General features: G+C 37.5%; 2 protein-coding genes across 2 annotated transcripts; one reads left to right on the forward strand and one right to left on the reverse strand.

Moving 5' to 3' along the window:
* Positions 1-6,628: 6,628 nt before the first annotated feature.
* Positions 6,629-12,976, forward strand: LOC103955912 (nuclear transcription factor Y subunit A-1-like). The gene is made up of 6 exons (XM_009367825.3): positions 6,629-6,884; positions 7,817-8,118; positions 8,213-8,328; positions 8,472-8,543; positions 11,249-11,413; positions 12,209-12,976. The coding sequence occupies exons 2-6, from the start codon at positions 7,854-7,856 to the stop codon at positions 12,635-12,637; spliced, it is 1,047 nt and encodes a 348-aa protein (XP_009366100.2). The 5' UTR covers positions 6,629-6,884; positions 7,817-7,853; the 3' UTR covers positions 12,638-12,976.
* Positions 12,977-13,290: 314 nt separating this feature from the next.
* LOC103955929 lies at positions 13,291-18,973 on the reverse strand. The gene is made up of 5 exons (XM_009367845.2): positions 18,815-18,973; positions 16,723-17,037; positions 15,901-16,102; positions 14,131-14,359; positions 13,291-13,823 (listed from the first exon to the last, which is right to left on the reverse strand). The coding sequence occupies exons 1-5, from the start codon at positions 18,911-18,913 to the stop codon at positions 13,568-13,570; spliced, it is 1,101 nt and encodes a 366-aa protein (XP_009366120.2). The 5' UTR covers positions 18,914-18,973; the 3' UTR covers positions 13,291-13,567.
* Between the last annotated feature and the right edge of the window lie 7,406 nt (positions 18,974-26,379).

The following is a 26,379-nucleotide window of genomic DNA, read 5'->3' on the forward strand; positions in this document are numbered from 1 at the left end:
AAGACAGAAAAGAAAATATGAGAGGATGAGAGAGAAAGAGAGAGGATTAGGAAGGAGAAAAATCATACTCCTTATAGAACACTTCCTAGATGGCCCACCATAAGAAGAGTTGCATGTCTGGATTGTTGTAAAAGCACATGTGCTGTTTGGCTGACACGGTCATAAGTTCTCATGCATGGGATATAGATGACCTCTTCCTTCGGGCCACCAATATCGCAAGATACGAAGCTGGTTTAATAAACATCAGGAACATGGGAGCAAGCCAAAGATTTCCCCAGGCGAAGAAATATATTCGGAAGTTGAAGACATTGCGAATACCTGGGGAAAAATGAACAAGGAGGGAAACACAACGAAGACATACATACACACACACACACACACATATATATAGGGATAGAATCAAGGGACAAAGGATTTTGACACTCTTTTGTAGCCTTTTGAAGATTTATAATTTGGGGTTTTGTTCTGAGAAGATTTAAGAGACTGATAGCTTGATTCGTTGTAGTGTACGCATCAAAATTTCGTATCAATCGAATCAAACTATCACAAGTAGTAAGATGCGAGAACATCAATTTGTCTTATCACCTTTCTTGGGTGTTCTTCGCTGTAGGTTTTACTTTCTTTTTCTATCCGTTCAAATTTAATTTTTTTTCTTTCAATTTTATTGTATTAGATATTTCTATTTAATTTAAATTAGTATTTTCCTTATTAGTTATAATCCACATAATCATCCAAGTCGTTTAATGTTTAAAATCTCCACCTCACTCTTAATCTAGACCATTGAATGTTATAAGATCTAAAGATTATAAAGAAGTGTAAAAGTGTTTGTCAAAATCTTTGTTCCTTGATCCTAACCCATAGGGGCAAATATTTTTACAAATATCTTTACACTCCTTATTAGCCCTTTGATCTTTTTTAATCTAACGGTCATAATTAAAAGTTAAGATTATTGTCATTAATTTAGTAGGTGATGTGGCGATGGCTTGGAATAAATTAACATAAACCATTCATCTTCCTTGGCGAACACCATCTTCCTTCATGCAATTGTGTTGTGCATCAAATAAAAATTGTTGCTGAGTCCAAAATAAAGAAGGACGAGGAGAGAGATTTTGATTAGTTCTTTTGTTTATATTATGCAATAACCAAAAGAAATCAAGGACATACTTAAGAAATTTGATGTAAATTTGTTTTAGGGTTAAAACCTCATCCCTTTCCAGGAAGATTCAATTTTGTTTCCCCGACTATATCCATATTCAAATTATGGGCTAAGAAACCGGGGGATCTTCAGTGATTGAACCAAACAGAAAAAAAAAAAAAAAAATTTAACAGGGCGAGAGTTCTGAATCTATCTTCTTCAGCCCACTTTTTTATACCTTCCCATCATTTACAGGCAACCCATGAAAATATAGTATTGATACTGTAGGATACGAAAGAGGGGAGAGAATAGGAAGAAGAAAGTGAAAAAGTCAGTTAGGTTGTATGGAGTGAGATTGATATATCCATGATTGAGTTATTGTCATCTAAATTAACAATGACGTAGGGAGTTAGATGAAGATGTAGGCTCCGAAGTGTTTAAGTTTCCGCATAACCTAATAATTTATCCTTAAATATTTTTAATTGATTAAAGTCTTTTTATTTCCATGTCATTAGCGCCACATCATTTAGTAGTTTAGATGAGTCATATTAGTTTTATTCAGGACCATTGGATTTAAATAGATCTAAAGACTAACAAGGAGTGTAAAAGTATTTGTCCCTTAATCCTATCCCTATAGATATATATATTCTAAACTATTTGATTGGCGTCTATAAATCTTAAAGCATATAACGTGAAAAATGATTTCAAGATATGCCTGAAAATCACATGGGAATACTCTATGGTACAACTGATATTTTTTCGTTCAAGCCCCTATAGTTGTTGTATTTAAGAAGAAGAAAATCCTTTGAAAGCCGTGTGTTAGACAATACGTGGCAGATCCTATTAGTGATGATTTTGAGATAGTCTCCTCGCCATTTCTCTAACTAAAAAAATAAAATCCAACTCCTTGGAATGTGTTGATGTTGCTTGGACTTATGAGGAAACTATATGATGATGGTGGCACCACTGCTCCGAATTTGGTCAATCTCTGTGAAGTTGCTTGGACTTCGCTCATTGCTTCGAACAGGATGATGGTGGCATCACTGCTCCATTAATCTAGCTCCGCTCGGAACTACTAAATTATGACCGAACTTATGAGGTAACTGTATTCCGATTTGCCTTACAGTTGGAAATAAAGGTTTTATGACAAATATAAGAATCCTCTACAATCTCACAATTCTCAAAATACTACTTCAATACCTTATTTTTCTCCATGAAGAGGTATTTATAAGATTACAAAGGAGCAAACTAGGAAATAAATCAAAACATTCATTTGTCAACAAGACAAGGAAACCGAAGCCAAATCAAATCATATCAAACCTAATTAAATCATATAAAATCACTAATTAAACCATAACCCTAAAATACTTTCCTTTTTATTTTCCAATTCCCCTCTCAAAGTCATTGTGTGAAATCATGAGTTTGCCAAGAAGGAAATCACAAACTTTTCGAAAGATCAGCAAGTCACAATCCGTCAGAACTAACGCCTATTTTCGAATGCCCAGCTGGAACTAGTGCCAATCTTTTCGAAAATCCAACTAGTTTAAATGTCTCATTTCGAAAGCCCGACGATCAAACCATAATCCTCAGAACTAATGCCTCTTTTCGAAAGCCCAACTGGAATTAACGCTAATCTTTTCGAAAGTCCAATTCGAACTAACGTATTTTTTCAAAAGCCCAATAAATAAATCTCTTGATATGATGGAACTAACGCCTCTTTTCGAAGGTCCAGTTGGAACAAATGCTAATCTTTTCAAAAACTCAACTAAAACTAACGCCTCTTTTTGGACGCCCCAACCACCAAATCTCTTTTTTCCTACAATTCTTTTTTCATTCTTCTTGTCTTTTTTTTTTTTTTCTTTCTCAAACTCATAATCATACTAAATTAAAAAATAAAAATAAAACAAAAGCAAAAAACCTTCATGATAAGAAACGTATCCTACCTTGTCAAAATTTCTTTTTTGTTTTTGTTTCTTCGAATCTCTTCCCTCCAAGGCATTGAAACCACACACTTTTCTTCCCTTTATTCTTCTTCATGGCAACGAAAATTTATCTTCTTCTAACAGTCGTAGACAATCTTCACCCTCAAGTTCTTGGCCTGTGGGTGCATGAAGAAAATTAGCTTCGTGCACCCACAGGGAATCGCTCTCTGCAAAGTTCAACCAAGAATCGAACTTTGCTTTGATACCAAGTTGAAAATGAAGGGTTTATGATAAATATAAAAATTCTCTACAATATCACAGTTCTCAAAATACTACTTCAATACTTTATTTTTCTCCATAATGACGTATTTATAACATTACAAAGGAGCAATACTAGGAAACAAATCACAATAATCCTTTGTCAACACAACAAGGAAACCTAAACCAAATCAAATCATATCAAACCTAATTAATCATAGGCTTTGTAGCCAAAATGGTCCTTGAGATTTGCATACATCACTTTGGTCCCCAAGATTTGAAATCAATAGAATTGGTCCCTGAGTTTGTCCACCATCAATCATTTTGGTGCTTTCTCAAAAAATCTTTATTAAATAACAATAGAATGACCAAAATATCCTCAATTTTTGTCAAATTATTTTGGCCCATTGTATATTAAATTGAGGATATATTTGTCATTTTGATCCTTATTAACATAATTTTGCAGAGAAGGACCAAAATGATTGATGGTGGACAATCTTAGAGACCACTTCTATTGATTTCAAATCTAAGGGACCAAAGTGATGTGTTATGCAAATTTCATAGACCATTTTGGCTAAAAAAAACCTATAAAATCACTAACTAAACCATATCCTTAAAATACTTTCCTTTTTATTTTCCAACATTCTGATCCCGAAAAATCATGGTTCCACAGTCCATTTATTAATTTGATAAGTTTTCCTTTTCTAAATCCTATCTATTTTCCACCTCTTGCTAATTGCAAAGTTGCATATATCAACCTTTGGTATTATCTAGACACAAGCACTAAGTTAAACATGCCTTGCATTCATGAGTCTGTTTTTCTACACAATTTTCATATACTATTTAGACTTGCAAGCATGTTAAAGTCTATCCATGCAAATATCTATATTGTACTAGTGTTTTACTTGATGAATAAGCTTGGGAGCCGCCCTATTTCACTATAGTAGCAGTAGCTCCTTGTCAATTATTTTCAGACAAGCAGAGAGATTGAGTGAGCAATATGATGGCATGCACTGTATGCGTTAATTTACGTACAAAAGAAGAGCATGAGGAAAAAAGAAAGGAAGAAAGAAAGAAAATTTAGGATTAGAGGTTGGATATGTGGAGATTGTTAGTAAGCATATCTTGTCAAGGTTCTAGAATTTGAGGTGTGTAGTTTATGTAAAGTGTTCTATATGTTTTTATTTTCAAATAAATGAAAACCATGAATTATAATGAGATTTGATCTATTCCCTAATATCTATCTATTTTCAAGTTAAGCATGTCTAGTTTCTGGTAAATGTTAATGATGGGATTTATGTACAAACATATAATGAGTGTTCATCCAAGTATTTAACAAACTCCTTATAATTTTTTAAAAACATAAAATGCACAAGGGCGGGCTTGGCAGTCTCGACACTCTTTCTTATTTTTTAAACGCGTAGGGACTAATTGTGGTGTTGGGTGGTCAACCGACTACTGCCTAAGCAGGCATTTGAGAACACTGATTACAAACGATATTCAGTAGAAAACTACTATACTAAGTAGGGGGAGAGTTTGAACCCAAAAAACTATGGGTTGAAGAGGAAGACTCTAATCAGTAAAGTAATCCACCACTTAGAATATTTTTATTAGTTTAGTTGGAAATATTTTTTATCTTTAGAAAGTGAAGCAATATCAGAGTAAATGGTGTGATTTATGATCTACACACACTGAAAATTATTAACCTTAACATTGAAAAGTCACAAATAGCTACACAATAAGAGACTTACATGGAATGGATACAAAATGACGGTGAACTAGTTTCATGTAGATTGCTAGGTCTAGTGGTGGCCTAGCGAAGTACAATTAGAGGTGGGCACTTGAGATTGAAAACCGAAACCGAAACACGGACCAACCAAACGGCATCAAATGATTCGATTTTTGCAGTTTTGAAACAGTTTCAGTTTGAAACTGAACCAAAAGCTAAGATAATGTTTGGTTTTGGTTCCCGATATCTAGAACCAAATCAAACAGAACCTCATAATATAAAAAAATATATTTAATTTAATTAGCTAATTAGATGTTGGGGCTGTAATTGATTATTTGGTGGAGTCCATACATTTAGTCTGCACTCGACCACTTTGTAACATGGCCAGGCACCACTTGACTTGGTTGTTGAAAGTTGAAACCAAATCAACACACAAAACGTTGTCTTCCTCTCCTCGACGTCCTCGTCTCTTCCGTTCCATCCTCTTTCACTACAAATCGCGACATATTCCAACCAAACTCCGATTGGATCGTGTCAAATCCAAAGTCTCGATTACCGCTCTCCCTCAAGTCATCCTCCCAGTTCGAAAATCGAACTCCTCCCGTCCTCTCTTTCACTGCACAATGCGCCCAAAGTTTGAATTCCTTCGCTCATCCTGCTCCGGCGTGCTGATATGGTAACAATTGTGAACTTAGTTAATTTAGTTATTACATTTGTGAATAATTTTTGCCATTTCATATTTGTGATTAATTTTAGGGTCATTTAATGGATTCTCTGTAGAAACAAAAAATAACATTCAAGTAAACTTTTATTTATTTATTTATTATTTTTTTTGGTATCCCACAAATGCTATGTCATTGGGCATTGTTTGTTGTTTCTCTCCCGTTTGGCGGCCAAAACAAACTATTAGAAAACAAAAAAAATTGGGAGCTCGAAACCGAAACAGGCCTCTTAGGTAAGCCTAATTTTTTAATGGAAGTTAGGCCCAAACTAAACTGAAACTGTACCAAACCAAAACCCAATGGTTCAATTTTATTTGTGCACACCGTCAAACCGAACCAAATCAAAATTCATTTCCGGTTTTGCCAAAAGTCACACCTCCTCCTACGCACAATCCTTCCATCACATTGACGGGCTTGGCCCAACATTAGAACCGGGCCTAATTCTTATTTATTTATTGTCAGAACCATTGGGGTCAGAGTGATGACTCATGCTTCTCTTAATTGTATATTGGCTGTGGGCCAAACTATTCTCACCAGCAGGTAGGCCACCGCACCTTCGTGGTTCCCAAGATACTCTTCCCGGGAAAATGTCAAATTTACGGGACACGTGGCTAAAGCTGCTGGCGTTGCTCCATCTCTGTGGTCCCCACCAAGACGCCACGCGTATCCCGGACCTTGCCCTTCCAGTGCGCCTCTCGTAATTTCCTTATCTTTTACTCTATTTAGTATTTTTTATGTTTTCGCTCCTAAATTTCCTGCGATAACCTCAGCCTGGTGTGCCCCCACTGGTTCCGGTTGCTTTCACTTTATAACCTACAACTGGCTCCAACCGGCTCCCTTCTCCCGAGCTTCCCAGAGACGAGTCCGGCCTACCGAAAACTGGTCGAGGGAGTTACCGGTTCTGTATAGTCCACGTGTTGGTAGACAAAAGTTCTAGAGCTATAGGTGGGTCCCGCGGTGGGTGACGAAATCATCACCTTGTAAGTGGAAATAAAAATAGGAGCGCTCTTCCACTACAGTTATATACACAGTGTGATTGTATGGAATTGCGGAGAAATTGTGAGATTCCGAGGCCCAAAATCTAGTGTTTTGTTCGGGATTGGCTTTTCTCTCGGCAAGTAAGTGCTCTAGGATTTTTTTTTACTTAATTTAAAAAGTGGGATTCAAATTTTGACCTTTCATTTATTAAATTTGAATATAATTTGTGTGGTTAATTTCTAGGGTTTGTGAGAATTGGGGTTTTGATTTGATCCTCTCTGTTCATGTTTCTGTTGCATGCAATTGTGATTTCGGTATGTTTAGGGTTTGCGGAATTCAAAATTGTTACTGGGGTCGGAGAGTTTTAATTGTGGTCTGTTCGGTTGCTGAGAAAAAGGGGGAAAGAGGAGGTTTTTGGTTTGTAATTTTGCAGTCTTACTTAATTGTATGTACAGAATAATTCAACCAATTGGGGTTCATCATTGATACACTATCTGGAGTGTATTTTTCAGTATTGAATTTCTATAACTTGTAAATTGTGATTACTTGGAAGTTAATCATGAATTAACATTTGGAGATCAGGTTATTTTAAGTTATAACATTGTTGAGCTTAATGCAACTTTTGTGCTTAATTTCTGGGAAACAACCAATGCAGAGCATAGAACTTTCAATGTTTTCTTTTTGGCTTTTAATTGCTATATGTTTAGGGAGTGAGAGGAGAAAGTTGGATTTAATCTTTTCTTTTACTGTAATTGGAAATTGGTGAGGAAAAGTCTCTTGCTTAGTTCAGCTTTGTGCACCACTTTTGGATTAAGTTGGTTATGTTTTTGACAACTTGAAGTGAAAATAAGTTTAAACTCGGGATACATTCTACTTTTGTTGGCCTAGAAGATCACATATTAACTGAATTCTCAAGATAGAGGTGCTCCATTCTGTGGTACTCATTTTTCTTCATCACCGCTGATAGTTTTGTTTGTGGCTGCATGTTTTGATTCTCTTTCTTATACATTAAGAGGAACTCTGTTTTTTTAGTCACTCACTTGGACTTCGTTTTTAACTTACTTATCTGTAGAACTAAGAGCTGGTCTCCATCTAAGGAAATTTGAGGCATGCAGCCAAAAAACGAAGCTGAAAATCGACTACATGCTCATCCCATCCCACCAAGCGGTGTTTATTCAGAACCGTGGTGGTGCAGTGCTGGGCATAATCCCATCTCCCCAACGGGGACAGGGAGGAATGCAACCAACTCATCTTTGTTAGAATGCCCAAATGGTGGGTCACAGTCTAATGATGGTCAATCTTTGTCCAATGATGAGACAAATGAAGATGATGATGATGCTACCAAAGATTCACATATTACATCTCCAAGATCAGGTAGTACTTCCTATTATGTCTGGGAATTTGATATAAAACTTTCCCCACCCCCTCGTAGTTGGGTTCAGTTTCTAATATCTTGTTTCAACTTCAGCTGGAAATTATGGGCAAGATCACCGCAATGTAAAGCACGTTGGATCGGGTGTACCAACGGTGCGCGATGATTGCCTTGCGCAACCACCACAGCTTGAACTTGTGGGTCACTCGATTGTAAGTTCATTTTACATTTTTTTAAGATTCCAGCTCTACTGGTAGTCATCAAATATTGAATTCTGTAATGTTGAAGTTCAGGTACTCGTACTTGCATGATTTTGGAATGTATGAGTCCTAGCTTTAGTGCATTTGTTTTGCAGGCTTGTGCTTCAAATCCTTACCAGGATCCTTATTATGGTGGAATGATGGCAGCTTGTGGACATCAACCTTTGGTATGTTAAACAGTAATATCCTTTTGTGCAATACCATCTTAAATCATGTTGGATTTGTGTGTTTATTTTTTGTGCAACTATGTAATTGTTCAGTAACTTCAGTTTCTGAAGATGTTATACTTACCTCACTGACTCTAACAGTTTGTATTTCTACATGTATATATGTGTTAGTCTTCTTTACAACATTTGGGAATGAATGATGTGCGGCTGGTTGTTGTAGAAGGATTTAATTCCGGTCATTGTTACTTACCTAAAAAGAATATTTTTGTTATATCGTACATCTGATGGATGTGAAAGTGGAATGGGTAGTTGTCAGGACTTGGAACTGAGGTTAACAACATTCCTACCCAGTCAACCTTTTGGATGAGGAAATTATTTGGTCTGAATTGGTAGATGAGGAAAGGATAATTTTTCCTTTGAAATTGCTTCATTCTGTTGTTAGTAGTTGAAATTTGAGTTTTGGTATGGTCTTCTCATGATGTATGGATTTACAGGGTTTGAATGTGATAATATGATCTCTATTATAATTCTAGCAAGAAATAAGCATTTAGTGACAGCTTCTTTCTCTTAGATTTTTTTTTTTTTTTTTTTTTTTTGAGTTTATGTTATTAATTTTTTCCTGGTCTGACTAGTTTACTACAACTGTCAGATTTCATGTTTTGGTCTTTTTTTTTCCTTCATATTTTTCATAATTGTATTCTTCTTAATGTCTTTCTCCGTATGTATTGTTGCCATGGCAAATGAGAAGTTTGAAGATGCATTATATCATATAATTGTAAGTATTCTTGTTGTGGCCTATGTGCATCCTTTGAAATAGTTGGAGTTGTCGATTGTCCACTCCTGGGGACATCCGATAATGGGTGTGCTAGGAGTTGAATGCTCTCAAATTATCGAATTTCAGTAAGTATTGGGTGGGGAAGAGCAATGGACATAGTGAAATGATCTATATATCGAGTCTATGGGGAGTAAATCGCAAGTCTTATCTTGACAATACAACATTCTTTTGAAACAGAAATACCTATCGTAATGTTAGAATCAGTGAAATTATAAAATAAATGAGTAACAAAATGTAAATCTAAGAGTTCATGTTGACTGTTATTGAGAATCAATATAAGTTCATGTTGACTGTTATTGAGAATCAGTTTATATTGGACTTCAGGAATATTGATTGTTAGTATCTCAATTTCTCTATTGGAGTGATCCCAATACCCCTTTGGTGTGATGCCAAAGGCCTGAGTGAGTCCTGATCTCTTCTATTTCTCTATCCCTTCCTATTGTCCTACATCAACTATGTCCTTGCATGGTTGGAGATCCTGTATATTTGGCAAGGATAGCAACTTGGCAACCAACTTAACGTGTCAAACTCGAGGTCGAGTTTTCTGCAACCAAGGGAAAATGATGCAGGAGCCAAGTTCAAACTTTAGTTTCTTATATAATAACTGCAATTTATGCATGTAGTCTGCAAGTTAATTGTCTTGAGTCTCTCTATGTTACATTTTTAATGTAGTAAAATGCTAAGGAGACTCTTAAAGGTGGGACTCCCTCTGCCACCTCATGAGAAATGGCACAAGGTTTTATAATGTTGGCACGGGAATTAACGTTAAACTGTGAGGTGGCATAGCGTCCATGGAGAGTCCCACTTTGAGAGAGACTCTTTAACATTTCTCTTTAATGTATTCGGTACCGTAAATTAGTCTTTAGAATTCCGAAGCATATAATGCGGATCTTTCCAGATTCATGTACCAATTAACCTATAAATGTAAGCTTTTGAAATCAGATTATTAGTGAAGAAATAAATTATGGATTTCTCTGCTTGTGTGTGAGGCACAACCACCTTGGAGTATTCCAAGGCACCTTTGGTGTGATGCCGGAATTTTTCTAATTTCTTTATTGGAGTGATTTCAATACACCTTTGGTGTGATGCCAAAGGCCGGAGTGAGTCTGGATTCCCTTACTATTGTCATACATCAGTCTCCTACCATTGAGTCAGTCTTTGTATTTCTACTAGTCTGGTAGTTCTATGTTAAGACAATATAAGAAGGCTATATTCTAAAAAGCAAATTCGAGCAAAGTGGATCATGGATAGATGAAAATGTATTTTGGATCCTAGAAGTAGTGGATGTCTTAATTTTCTTAGTCTCCTACTGCCATGTAATCAGACTTGGTATGCTACAAGTCTATGGGAGTTCAATGTGAAGACTATAGAAAGCTTCTGTAAACCAAATCTGTTTTGGATACACAATCGTGTTGTTGAAAGGCTTGGTGCCTGGATATCTTCTCATGCATTTTATCTTGTCCATCTCGTCCATGTTATTCTATCTGTAAAGCAAATTCGTTTGGATACACAATAGTGTTGTTGAAAGGCTTGATGCCTTGATATCTGTTTGTACATTTTCTCTTGTCCATGTTATTCTCTCTCTATTTTATCTAAATTTACAACAGTCCTAAATCTTTTCTTTTTTCCTTGACTTGATTAATTTTCCACCATCAAAACCCTACCACAATCCTGGGTAGTAGGCCACCTTGTGTTGTCTTGCATCATGTGGTGGTGGTTAAAAAGCAGATTAGTTATAATATTTAACCCATTCAAGTTATGTTTCTTGGGCATGATATGAATTTAGTTTTTGTGCATTTGGAAGTTGTGCAGTAGTAAATGTTTTGATATATAAATGTGAGAGACTGTTATTCTTGTTTCAAATGCTCAGGGCTATCCCCCTTTTTTTGGAATGCCACATGCTAGAATGCCATTGCCTCTTGAGATGGCACAGGAGCCTGTGTATGTAAATGCAAAACAATACCAAGGGATTCTAAGGCGAAGACAGGCACGTGCAAAAGCAGAACTAGAAAGGAAGCTAATAAAAGTCAGGAAGGTAGAAAGTGCACGCAAGCGTTTGTATTATAATCAATATGTTTTATTTCATATAGATGCGTTATATTTTTGTTTCGTGTGCCTGTTTGAACCGTGTACCTCACTGTTGGTAAGACATTTATTGAGTCCCTCACTGTTGGTAAGACATTTATTGAGTCCTCTGGTGATCATATATATTAAGTTTTGACATATCACAACTCGAAGTTTTATGGTTGTGTGAAAAGAGCTTTGAAAATTGTCTTGAGTGCTTAAAAAGTTGGAGTCATTATGGCGATGTGCTCACTTATGTGTATATAACTAAAGCCTCCATTATATATATAGTTATATACACACACATACTTACATACCAGGACATGGCTATGCAATACCCAATGAAGTATGCATAGAGGGATGCATTGTCACCTGCATTCTGCTAATGGAAGCATGTGCTTGCTTAGTATATACATTTGTGATTTGACATGTGAAGAACCTGTAGTTACTATGGAGCTTTCAACGACTGTATAAACTATATTTGGTAACAGTCCTGTAAAAGTCTGTAGACTTGTCTAATTTGATTAGTGTGAGGTTAAAATGTTTCAACTGTATGCTGATGGTTGTAAGAGACTGACGATAAACAGTTGTAGATTTTGTTTTTCAGGGGTGATTAGTGGTATATAAATTGTGGTGGTATGATGAAATTTTTATTTCAGTTAATGATTTCCAACTCAAATTGTTCGCGTTTGTTTCTTTGAAATATGAATATCCAGCAAGCCTAGCTAACTTTTGTAATTGGATTGTTAATTCTCATTTTCTACAGCCATATCTTCATGAATCACGACATCAACATGCTATGAGAAGGGCGAGAGGTACTGGAGGACGTTTTGCAAAGAAAACTAATGGTGATAATTCAAACAGCACTAGACAAGAAAAGGGCAGAGGCTCTGGTCCAGCGCACTCATCACAATCCGGCAGTTCATCGGGCTCAGAACCCTTTCCCTCGGATTCTGCTGAAACATGGAATTCCCCCAATAGTCAACGGGAAGCAAGAGGTTCCCAAGTGCACGATGCGTATGCAGCTCACAATTATGCAAATGGTAGTGGCTGCTACCAGCCCCATGGTGGTCTGCAGGCTTCAATGTATCCTTCATACTCGGGCAAGAGAGGGGAAGGAGGAGATTGGAAAGGCCAGCAACAGGGCAACATATCTTCGAACCAGGCCTCACAGAGGCGTCTTGCCATTCAGTGAACCTCTGGAGGCAGATTGCTGTGGATTCTACCCGAAAAGGTACGAGTCCCCCTGGATCCCTTTGGCAATGCGTTTGCCAGGCGGCAATTCATTCTTGGCTGTGTTCTTGCGCTTGAGGCATAGATGTAGGGAAGGAGTGATGATGAAGGGTCATTTGGCGCCTGCGAAGCCCTTTCGACTCTTGATTTTTTCCTTTCCTATTTTTGCCTGATGTACAGAGTAGTTTTCTGTAATTCGAGGTACATATGAGAGACGGAAATTTAACCAAGTTGGACTCGTGTTTAACCATCTTGTGTATTATGTTTGTCACCTTCATTTTGAGCTGTGCTTGGAATTTCATTTGTTTTTGTGTTTCTGCATTCTAGAAGCCAATCATTAGTAAAAACGTTAATCATGGAAGCGCTTTTTGGAAGAAGCAAATAACTAGTGTTTTTTGAAGAAAGCATTTGAAGTGCTTTTGAAACTCAAAATATTCTCTCTAAAAACGCTTTCAGTCGTTTAAAAGCATTTGTTAAACAAGCCCTTAATCTCTTGTAGTTTTCCCTCTTCCATTACTTCTTTACGCTTCCTTTTGCTCAATGCATCTGTCTATTTGTAGCACAAAAAAGGAAAAAATAAAAACTAAAAGCGAAACGGTCGTGTTATAAATAATATTCTGACAACGTGAAGAGCCTATATTTTTCTTTGATACTGGGCAGCAAATGTGTATTGCACGAGTTAATCAGCCGATAATTACGATCCAAGTAGTCATGTAGGAACCAACTACCAAACCTTACAAAACACCTTTATAAATCCCACAAAAAAAATGTAACTACCTGCTTTATTGTCTGATACATGGTTTTACACTCAAATTTAAAGGTAAAGGCCAAAGAGAAGGCGATGTCTTCTTTCCGGTATCGCATACATTATATGTCATCATGTTTCTGTTCATCACTCGTCTAGGTTTTCTTCTCTACTGTCTAGGTTTTCGTCGCTGTTCTCTAGATTTTCACTAACTTCTGCATCGTACTGCACCGTGAAAGTTTCTGCATCCATGGCGTCAGGCGGCGTCACCTCTTCCTCAGTTGCATTACTTGGCTCCGTCGAGTTAACCACAGTTTGCATATTCTCCATCATCCCAGAAAGCGCCAATCTTGGAGACCACTCCAGAACATCGTCGATAATGTTTGATACACGTTTCTGGTACCTGCAACAATATGGAGTCAATCATTAGTATGATTGGCAACACCAAGAAGCAGAAAACCGATTCAGCACATTAGCAGGCAGAGCAGTATGCTCTATGATTGCATATTAACGGGCCCTAACAAAAGATTAAATATAAAAGAAACAGGTCTTCAAATTATTGTGGATCTGAAACTTTTAAAATTTTGTCATGTTTAGCCACAATTTGTCGTCGTCCACAGAACAATGCGACTTGAAACTCAGTACATAGCAAGGATCATACTCATGCTCTCAAGTGCCATTACGGTATATTTGGTAGGTTTAGAACTCACCTGGCTCTAGCAGCTTCATCAGGAGCATGGTGCCTCAGCAGCAATATGACCAGAACTGCAACTGCTGCATAGAAAACCCTTGTTGTCCACTTTGGTCGCTCCTCTTCATCCTTCTTGGGCCAGAAACGGAATAGTTCTCTCAAAGTAGCTTCCTCGGCGAGAATGTTCGGGAAAAACCAAACTCGCTTTCCCAGAACAATATATAGCACTCCAAATATTGTACCTCTCACTGGAAGTTAAGAAATCACAAAACAAAATTAAATGTTCATGTTCGATATTACAGGGAACAAATCATTACTGGAACGATCATTTGCATTATTAACACTCTTTAATGCAAAATCGAGAAATTAACAGATCACAGACATAGCTAAGCTGAAGCTTGTAGTCAAATAAACAAATCTAGATACAAATTTAGGTTTCTTGATGCAAATATAATGAATACTTGAAAAATGATACCCTATTCAAACATATATTTAATGACCTTTAGGCCAAGATGATGGAAAATCCTGATAATAAAAACTGTGAAGGTGGCAGCTGTGATACAACCTTATAGCTACGATCGTATGTATATTTTTACAGAAAACTACATATAGACCTAGTATAAACCTGGAACCTATATATCCCCACCCTATCCCAATTCCATATGATAGGTATAGTGAGACTGACTTTAGCGATTAAAAACAAACAAAAGAACCTGTTGATTTACATGAAATGTTAAGTGTGATGGCTTTTGTATTAAGAATTGTAAGATGCAGAATTCTTGAAGAAGAAGAGTTAATAAGACATTAAGAGAGGCAAAAGGCATAAGCAAATTAGTCACAAATATTTTTTTCTAAGAAGAATTAGTCACAAATATTTAGCAACGGTGAAAATGGCAAAAATGTGTCGAGGAATCCTAAAAGCTTTACAAAAAAACTAGTAACTAGTTAACAAAAAAAAAAAAAAAACTGGTAACTCTGCAACTTGTCGACAACCAACAAGTTTCCGCCATCGTTGAAAAGTAGCATCGACTTTCTTTCACATATGCTGGTCAAAGATAGAAGATAGTCACTCGTACAATAATGCAATCCACATAATAGGCAAAGGACACTTAACAAGAGCTGATAAGGACAACAAGCAGCATAGTGCTTAATGCAAAGGTGGCATGTCCTATTTAGGATTTTTTTTTTTTTGTTTTTTTTTGGGTGAATATCTCATCTTAATGCACTCTGCGGGACTTGGGCTAATAGGCGGGCCTTTAAATAACTTGCTCTGTCTCTGGTCATGTCATCAAACCAACAGTGCTTTCCATGTGCCCCATTGATATTGCCGACCTAGGACAATCTACTACCTAAAATATACCTTGGTGGAAAGGCACACACTTCAAATGATGCGTAGTCATTTCTCACAAAAATAAGGAACGGATGGCGTTGATATAATAGTACTAAGCCAGAAAGTATATAACCTAACTAAATCTAGGTATTGAATTAAACATATACGCATGTACAAGCATGTCACTGACTCTAATAAAGCCTGACGTCTGAAAATAAGTGAAGCATTATCCAACAAATATCAATTGCAATGCATATTGATGTCCACTACATGACTAATCTGCAGAATTGTTGCTATGTCCAGCACACCAATAAGTGTAATAAAATAGTGACATTTTAAATAGGGGAGAAGGGTATGAACCTAATCTTCCACTCTTGTATCCACATCACCATAAACCAATAAGAGTTAAGCAAATGTAAAGAAATGCTAGAAACAAATAACCAGAAGTTGAGAACTTACAAACTAGTAGAGAAAGAAAAAGTAGGAGGACACCGAGACATGAGTAGAGTATTAGTAGCTTGCACCGATGGGGATATACAGGAAACAAGCAAATTGCCAATGTAACCACTGGCCAGAAAAATGAGAGCAGTGTCTGCCAGAGAGGCCTCCGTTTAACAAAAGTCCATGCAAAGAAGGCGTCGTTCTCAGAAAATACTTGGTCCTGCAAATGAAGTAAAAAAATTACCAAAGGTGATGCGTGGTGCTTAGAAAATAAATGAAGAGAGGACAGCTCACAGAAAGACAGGATTGAAATATTAGTAAACCTGCTAAAAAGGGGAAGTTCAACACACTATGGATGGTACCATCAAGTAACTTCACCCACTTCCTCCATAGTTTCAAACTTTTACAAATATAAAATCAAAACATAGCAATCTAAGGAGAAAGTAAAAAGGGTACAACAATGTCACCAAATGTCCACAAGTACAAAGTAAGCATAAATAGCATAGTATGAATAGGGGTGGGCATAAAACCGAGGAACCAGACCAAACTGATGAAGAAACAACCGAAGAAAAAAAAAACCAAGTTGACTGAAAAAGTAAAAAACCGAGACCAAGACCGAAAGGCCAGATTTAGCACATAGACATAAAGAGTATGAGCACATACACAATGAAGAGATTCTGAAACAGCAAGGACAGATTTAGTCACTTTAACTGGTCCCCAAGAATATATTCCTTAATCTAAAGTATTATACTAAAATGAAAAGAAAAACTAGTAGGCAGAGCATGCTAATTGCAAGGGCAGCAAGCTACTTGTTCAAAAACAATTAAGAGGTTAGCTTACTGGAAAGATCTCCAAATGTGCAGGCCATGTAGACAACTTTCTCTTCCCAGGACGAAGAGTTTTCACCACACGATCACAGCGTACTAGAAGATTCTTTCTCAGTAAAGCATCAGCAATATCTTCAGCTTCTAGATTTCTATCTGATTCTAGAATATCTTTGACCTCAGGATGATTTCTCAAAAAGCTTACAAAATCCTTTCCCCTGAAATATTCCACGCGTGTCTCCTGTAGAACAGCCCACCTAGACACCAAATCCTTATTGTCTCTCACCTTCTCAGCAAACAACTGGAACACATCTTTCTGGGTAGCTTGTTTCTGAAATAAAATCATGTGGTAATCAGCAAACAAGGCAAATCTCAGCAGGCTATGGAAACCAGTTGGCCAATACTATCTTGCCTTGAAATCCAAAACATAATTGGGCAAAGATAAGCATCATGCCGAGAATCTATATCCAAAAGAAAACAATAACTTTTCCACCACTAATTAATAACTATCTAAGGTTGAGATAATAAGTGTTGGAGAGGAGGCATTATAAGCACTCATGCACACTAACAAATTAAAATGCATTTTTAGTAGATATATAAGTAACACCATTTAATTCTACAATGCAGAATATTCCAAAATCTCACTATCTGAGCAACACCATTTGTTCTGGAATTGATATGAGGCTCTGTGACCTCATAAACTGAATTTTGTATGCCATCCAGAAGACTAGATGCATGCAAGAAAACTTACGATATGCATAACAGCATCAATGACACATTATGCATCACGTGGTACTATATTTTTTTTTTTTTTTCCTTAAAGAGTAAATATCAATATATTGTCTAAACTTTCGTTATCTGCGAATCTATGTACAATATTTTGCATGTTCAGCCAAAGGAACATAACAGAACATAATAGAAACAAAAAGTTATCATTGAAGGAATTCAATTTTATCAGTCCAGTATTTACAGCATCTGGAAAAAAAATAATATAAGGAATCCTAATGTCAAAAAAAATTTGTTATCCTCCACTTACAATGCAATTCAATGATAGAACTCAAAGTTCACATATCAAAATTTCAGTTTGGATAGAAAAACAAGGATAGAATCACGAGATATTAATTGCAAATGGAGGTTCACTGTGAATTGCTTACGGCCCGTTTGATAACCATTATGTTTTGGTTCTCATTTTTTGCTTTTTCATGCTTAAAATATAGGGAAAGTATATGGTGAGAGACGAAGAAGAGTGGAGGAAGGATGGTGGGCGAGATGTAGAAGAAATGTACAAGGAATGTTACACAAAAAGAAAACTAAAAACCAAAAACTATTTCAAATTGTTTTACTTTCAAGATTTTGTTTTTCTTCATCTATCCTTTACAGCAGTCCTGGAATTAGTACCCCATCTGCAATTTCATTCCATTGCACACACAACATAGGTAAAACAATTCTAATTTGATCATGCCAGAAAAATGATGTGATCATTGAACATCTTCTTATCCATTTGCAGCGGCCTCATTTGCTTTACCGCATTCTGCTTACTTTTGGTCCAAAGATTTTCTGTCTATTGTTTAGGCTAAACAAGGTTGCTAGTAACAAAATCCCCACCACTCCAGCACACTAAAGATGCCCAAAAAGAAAAAGCAGAAATACCGAATTGCTCTCATTTCAAAAGCTCTACCATAAACAACAAAATGATCCAGCTTTCCATGGCATATCCTTGCAACCCTGAAGGAAATTCAATATTATTAAAGCAAAACCCGCACCAGTGACGATTTTCTTCAAATGGATAAATCATTCATTATCCCAACTTATGCCCTTATAATCCTTATTTATAATTCCTCATTTTCTAAATAACTAAACACATTGTATTGAAACTTTCAACTAGTTCCTTCCCTCTCCTACCCATTTCAGCAACCCAACAGAGCAATAAAAATTAATTATAAATAAATAAAAAACAGCAGTGCTTTTCAAACTACATAACTGCGGGTATTACAAATCAAATTGGCAATTTCAATTTTTCATTTCCTAGAAATACACAAAAATCAAAATTGAAATGCCCAATTTCATATATGAGAAACCCTAGATCAGGGATCAGAGAAAGAACAAACCCTAGGAGGGGTATCGGAGCTGGAATCTCTGCCGCCGTTTTGAATAGCGCCCGATGACCTTCGCACCCTTTTCTTCTCTGCCCCTCCTGCTTTCTTCATTTCTCCAATACCTTTCTGTGTTTCTGATTCTCTCTTTTTTGTTTTGAAATGTATTGAGGAAAAATAAAAACGAAAAATAAAAAAGAAAAATAAAAAGAAAATGACTTCACAGATTAAAGAAAGAAAATTACTTTCGGTTGCGTTGTTTCGAAGAGAAATATTTAATTTATGGCCAAATAAAAGAAAGAAAATGTTACATTTTTCATTTGAGAAATTTTATTTAAATCCATGTCACCTCTTTTTACATTCAATTTAAATTTTAAATGTTAATTTTTTATTTTACCCTATTGCATAATTACTATTAAGTACAAAATGAAATTAATAATAAAATTCAAATTTATCAATAAACTCAAACACTATTATTAAACTTTACGATCACTCTTTGTTTATCTTACGTTCATTCCGGCTAAAACCCTAATAGCTCTCATAAAGAAAAAAAAGTTATGGATGATGATTTTGAATCCTCCAACTAAGGTATGACTCAATTTATAAATTTTTTTGTTCGTTTGATTTCAATTTTTTTAAGTTTAGAAAATGAGTATTTTAGTTTTAATTATTTTTTTCAATCAATCCCGCATAATTTGTTTATCTTTTTGCAACAGCAAATTGCTGCAATCGCTCTCCCACTATTCATCTCCACACCAAAAAATAAAAAAGACTTGCAGATATTGCAAGGACCTTGGATTCTGTTTGCTTCTTCTGTTTTTATATTTTATTTTTATTTTTCTTCTCTGTCATATTATTATTGTCTTTTGTTGCACCTCTATGAATAAGTATCCTAGTAATCCCAACATAGTGCAAAGACTCAGCAATCTGCAGTGCAGTCTCACCTTTGTTATTTCGAGCTTCAGCATCAGCTCCTTTATTTACCAATGTCTCAATCACATCAGCATGTCCCGACTCCGCTGCACAGTGCAACGTGGTGTGTCCATCCTCATCTTTAGCATCCATATCCACATCCCTTTTCAAGTAGCGTTCGAATGACTTTCTATCTTCCCTTTGAAACAGGCTCTATGGAGAGCAGTCCACCCATGTAGGTCTCTTCCATTGATTGTCACACCTGTCTCAAGCAGCCTTACAACTGTTCTTATCTCTCCCTTCCTCGCCGCTATACATAAGCTATCACAAAACGGTAATGTTTTCAAACAAACCCAATTTGATTACTAGTGCTCCATGCTCTCCATGAAGCCTATAGAAAGATTCCTATGAAAAGGTATGGTAGCAGACATATGCTCATGAAACAGAGACCACATAGAGAGAGACGGTGATACATGTTTTTTGTCAACATCTATAGAAGTGTCAGTCTTGTTGTTAGCCATGGCTAAATTCACACTCCAATTCTCAGTGTCCATTTCCAGACGGCGTAAAGACAGAGTTAAAAATCAAATGGGTGTACAAATAAATCCACATATTGAATTGGGTTTATGGGGGTATATTAGGTAGTAAATTAGGGTTTAAAGAGATATTAATAGTTTAGTTAAAAATCAAATGGGTGTAAAGAGTAAGTTGGGTGTAGAAATAGGTTACATGAGTTTAAATAAAATTTCCCTTTACATTTTCTTTCTTTATTTTTGCCACATCCCAGCCTGGGCCCCCACCACATCCCGTGCTCGACTCCACCGTAGCACAATATTGTCCGTTTTGGACCCCGACCAAGCCCTCACGGTTTTGTTTCTGTGAACTCACATGAGAACTTCCCAGTGGGTCACCCATCATGAGATTGCTCTCGTGCGAACTCGCTTAACTTCAGAGTTCCTACGGAATCTGAAGCCAGTGAGCTTCCAAAAAGCCTCGTACTTGGTAAAGATGAGAATATACATATAAGGCTTACAGGAGTGGGATGTTACAATCCACCCCCTTAGGGCCCCGACGTCCTCATCGGCACACATCCGGCCAGGGATTAGCTCTGATACCAAATTGTCACATCCCGGCCCGGGCCCCCACAACATTCCGGACTTAACTCCACCGTAGCACAATATTGTCTACTTTGGGCCCCGACCACGCCCTCACGATTTTGTTTCTAGGAACTCACACGAGAACTTTCCAGTAGGTCACCCATCATGGAATTGCTCTCACATAAACACGCTTAACTTCGGAGTTCCTACGGAACTCGAAGCCAGTGAGCTAAAAGGCCTCATGCTAGGTAAAGATGGAAATATACATATAAAGCTTACATGATCTACTCCCCTGGGCGATGTGGGGTGTTACAATTTTTCTCTTCTTGTCTTGTGCCTTCTTTTATTTATATTCTTTTATTCTTTTTTTTTTTACGACTTTTTGGACATTTATGTGATTTCTTTTATTCTTTTTACTGTTCTAAAAATCTCCGCTAGAGCCGTCTAGGCCCTGACTAGGCGCTAGGCGGCTGATCACCAACCTGATTAATGCTTAGGAGTTTGAAAAATTAAGAAATGGTGCCTAGACCTGCTGAAACCTTATTCCTTTTCAATTTTTTTTATCAAGGTCCCTTAGTTTTAATAAACATCAATAGTTATTTCAATAAATAAAATATTTTACATGTCAAGATAATTAAATTTTATTCCTAAATATATTCGTTTAGTGTTAGAAACATTACATTTGATATATATACATATATAAATTTGTATCATATATATATATATATATATATTTTTTAGTTTGTACCCGTTTTAATTTGCAACCCATTTTTTTAATTGTACCAAAGTTTAGTTTGTACACATCTATTTGTTTTTTTTGGTCCATATTTTTCAAACTTTTATTCGTACTCATTTTTTTTGACCTTTTATTTGCACTAATAATTTATTAATAATGGGTACATTTGTCTTTAAAAATGTACCACGTTGTTATGTGTAAAATGTACCAATTTTTTTTTAAGTACCATTTTTTATGTAAAATATACCCATCTTTTAATGTAAGACCTATTTATTTTTTAAATCTAAAATGTACCCATTTTTTTAGTATAAAATGTTCCCATTATTTTTTATATAAAATAAAACGTACCACCTTTTTTTGTATAAAATGTACCAAATTTTTGTATGTAAAATGTACCGTATAAAAATTGCCAATTTTTTATAAGTAAAATGTCATTAATATAAGTATTGACAAATCATAGGTTTTATTTAAATATAATTTATCTTAATGAAAAATTATGTCAATAATGACACACCCCGATCGAGACCAGGGCGTGCTGGCCGTCACGTGGAAGTGACGAAGTCATGTGCACAGTGCGGAAGCTAATAAAATAATAGTGGAAATAGTGATACGAATAAATAAAAACTGATTTTACAATAAGTAATACTAAGTGCGACTCCTAGTCCAGAGCATAAGCCTAAAGCAGTCCAAATAAAAATGATACGACAACAGTGCATCCGAAGGTGGCCCTACGCTGGTGAATATCTGTCAGAAATGCCGGGAAGCCCTCTGGGAAACCACCGAACCTGCTACTCAACTAGAACCTGAAGGGGCGCAAAACAAAAGCGTGAGTGGGCAAAAACAAAGCTTTTCGAAAACCATTTAACAAATACGTTCTAACCCCTCGCCGTAAAACCTGTATACTTCCCAGAAAATAGATATACGTATAATATATATACCAATCATGCTCAAGAATATGCCATGCCAAAACCTCATAATGAAATGCAAGTGCTCAGATGTAAATCATATCAATAACGTATAATCTGGCAGCCGGAGTCACCTAAAGTGACCTGTACGGCTGCATCTAGAGCTCAAATCTCAATCTCAATAACTGGACCTGCACACGAGTCGGAACCACCTAAAGTGGTCTGTACGACAGGCCTGGGTGTAATACATATATACGCTCTAGTGCTACGATCACGTGAATGCTGGGCGAATAATTGCGGGTCACCTACGAGTCGGAACCACCTATAGTGGTCTGTATGACAGGATTGTGCACCTAACTTGGATCCAAGCTGAGCGTGTGGTGCGGGAGGTGAACATCACGTGAAGGACTGTGCCCTACTCTGGGCGGGAACACTAACACCGGGGGTGCAGGTTATGAGCTCTCTAAGCATCTTGAATCACTACTGAATGTAAACATGCATAACACTTACCTGACACTTACCTGTGCGTCTACAGCACCAATGCATACACATATAAATGCGACTAACCAATCATAGTCAACGGCAATATAAAATGCATGGCATATAAACTAATTAATATTTCAATCAATTTCTGGGAAAATATGTGTATATAGATATATACGGAAAACCAAAAGCCCACTCACTGGTATGTGGAAGGGTCGTAGCCCCCCTGCCTCGAGTGACCACACTCGTCCTCGGGATAGATATCACCTATATGCGAAACAACTACAAAAATGTCAATTTTAAAAGCACATAACCAACCTTTAGAAATAACTTCTCATACAATGCTCAAATGGGGTATATGAATATACCAACGTGACCTACTCAACCTCAGGAACATCCCCATATTTTTAAAATAATTTTTCACCGTCGCACCCGCCCCCACGCGCCGGCCACGCGCAGGCACGTGCCTGGCACGCTGACGGCGTCAGTTGACGCCGTTAGGAATATTCCGTTATTCCTAACGGATTCCGTTAACGGCGTCAGGAATATTCCGTCAGACTTGACGGAATATTCCGTCGTCTTCTCCGGCGAGCCTCCGGCACCGTCGCCGGCGCCGGAAAACTGGGAAATTTTCAAACTTCGATATCTTCTTCGTTTTTCAACCAAATTTCACAAAATTGGTACCAAAATGAAGCTTAGAACTAGAGGAACACATTCATATCACTTTCAAGTGCTAAAAACCACGAAATCTCACCTGCAAAATCACCCCAATTCCGGCCAACCTCGAAACTCGTGATCCCGACGTCCAAAACCTTCAAACGAACCACCCCGAGCCTCCTAGGGACCTCACCAAGCTACCTACAAGCTTGAAATTCCCTAAAACGTGAGAAATCACGTGTGCATGAACAGTACCCGAAATCGGGCATCGTGGATTCGACGTGAAAACGAAGGTGTTCTTACCTGAAAATGGTATGGTTGGACTCCTACAAGCCTCACGAACTCGAATATGTGCTTGGATTCCACGATCTGTGAAGGTTTGATGGGTGTGTGGGTGTGTCCGTACGTTTCAAAGGGAATGGGGACTCGGGACAGAGGGGTACAGGGTAAGGGAAAGGGTATGGGGTGTATGTGATGGTGTGTGGCCTACAACATGCCAACCAAACTAAAAAACAACCAATAAATGTAAAGAAATCGAACTAGGGGCAAAATCGTCATTTCACGCGTACATTTTTTAAATTTCTCGGGACGGGCTGTCACAACCTACCCACCTTACAAGAATTTCGTCCCGAAATTCAAAACAACTAAATTACAGCCCCTAGTGATCAAAGAACAACCGAGGATACAAATCCCTCATCCGATCTTCTGTTTCCCACGTAGCTTCCTCGACTGAATGATTTCTCCACAAAACTTTCACTAAGTTCACCGTCTTGTTCCTCAGAACCTTTTCTTTCCAATCTAGTATCGTCACTGGCTCCTCATCATAAGTCAAATCTGGATTAATTTCCAAGGGTTGAAGAGGTATCACATGAGACGGATTAGCAACATAATGTCAAAGCATAGACACGTGAAACACGTTATGCACTCTAGCCAACTCCGTAGGCAACTCCAACCTGTAAGCTACCTCACCAACTCGCTCTGTGACCATGTATGGTCCAATGTACCTGGGACTTAACTTACCCTTATTTCCGAACCGCACAACTCCTCTCCACAGTGAAAGCTTCAGAAATACCCAATCTCCAACCTCATACACTCTGTTCGTAGCATGTCGATCTGCTAAACTCTTCTGCCTGTCCTGGGCTGCCTTCAGGTTAGACTTAATCACCTGAACATTCTGAGTAGTCTCCTCAACAATCTCTGGACCCACTAACACTCTTTCTCCGACCTCTGACCAACACAATGGCGTGTGACAAGATCTACCATACAATGCCTCAAATGGCGCCATGCCGATACTCGAATGAAAACTATTGTTGTAGGCAAATTCCATTAAATCTAACCGCTTGTGCCAAGCATCACCAAACTGTAGTACCGAAGCTCGTAACATATCCTCCAAAGTCTGAATGGTTCTCTCTGACTGTCCGTCCGTCTGAGGATGATACGCCGTACTATAAAGTAATCTCGTACCCAAAGCTTCCTGAAAAGCCACCCAAAACTTGGATGTAAATCGTGGATCACGATCCTAGACAATACTCACAGGAACACCATGGTATTTCACAATCTTCGAGATAAACAACTCCGCTAATCGGCCCAAAGAATACTTCTCCCTCACAGGAATAAAATGTGCTGACTTAGTAAGCCGATCAACGATCACCCAAATGCCATCAAAACCATTATGTGTACGCGGAAGCTTGTACACAAAATCCATAGTGATATTTTCCCATTTCCACTCTGGAACGAGAAGCGGCTGCAATAACCCAAACGGTTTCTTCCTTTCCGCCTTAACTTGCTGACAAACAGCATACTTACTCACATACTCAGCTATCTCCCTCTTCATACCCGGCCAAAAATAAAATGGTCGAATGGTATGATACATTTTAGTGGCTCCTGGATGCATGGCGTAAGCCGAGATATGTGCTTCATCGAGAATTTCTTTCTTCAAACCCAAATTATTAGCCACGAACATTCTACCCTCCTGCATTAACATGCCATCCGATTCACGAACTCTGAGGTCTCTCCTCCTTCCTCGGTCTCGAGCTTGGATTAGTTCTTGAGTCTCTCGATCAGCTACTTGAGCTTCGAGCACACGATCAACTAAAATTGGCCTAACTTGAAAATTAGCAAGTAAAGCCACATCTCGGTCTTCTGCTTCCAACCTCACTCATGTAGAACGTAAATCCGCCAGAAGAGGAATGCGACTCGTATACAACGCATTAATGTGGCCCTGTGACTTCCTGCTAAGTGCATCATCAACTACATTTGCACGACCAAGATGATAATCAATCGTGCAATCATAATCACTGAGCAACTCCAACCACCTCCGTTGATGAAGATTAAGATATTTCTGCGTAAAAAGATATTGAAGACTCTTGTGATCTGTAAAGATCCTACATTTTTCTCCGTAAAGATAATGTCTCCATATCTTCAACGCAAAAACGATAGCTGCCAACTCCAAATCATGCGTAGGGTAATTCAACTCATGAGGTTTCAACTGTCGTGAAGCATAAGCAATCACCCTACCATGTTGCATCAACACACATCCCAGAACATTCAAGGAAGCATCACTATAAACCTCGAAATCACCACTATCGTCCGGGAGTGCCAAAACAGGTGCATGAGTGAGACAATACTTCAACTGCTGGAAACTCTGCTCACACTTATCATCCCACTCAAATTTAACGTCTTTCCTCGTTAATCTCGTCAGCGCTAAAGCAATCACAGAAAAATCCTTAACAAACCGTCGATAATACCCTGCTAAACCAAGGAAACTCCTCACCTCTGTGACGGTTCGCG

Source organism: the organism of the source record quoted next, unplaced genomic scaffold, assembly GCF_019419815.1.
Source record: "Pyrus x bretschneideri cultivar Hongxiangsu unplaced genomic scaffold, Pyrus_bretschneideri_v1 Contig75, whole genome shotgun sequence".
Classification (NCBI taxonomy): domain Eukaryota; kingdom Viridiplantae; phylum Streptophyta; class Magnoliopsida; order Rosales; family Rosaceae; genus Pyrus; species Pyrus x bretschneideri.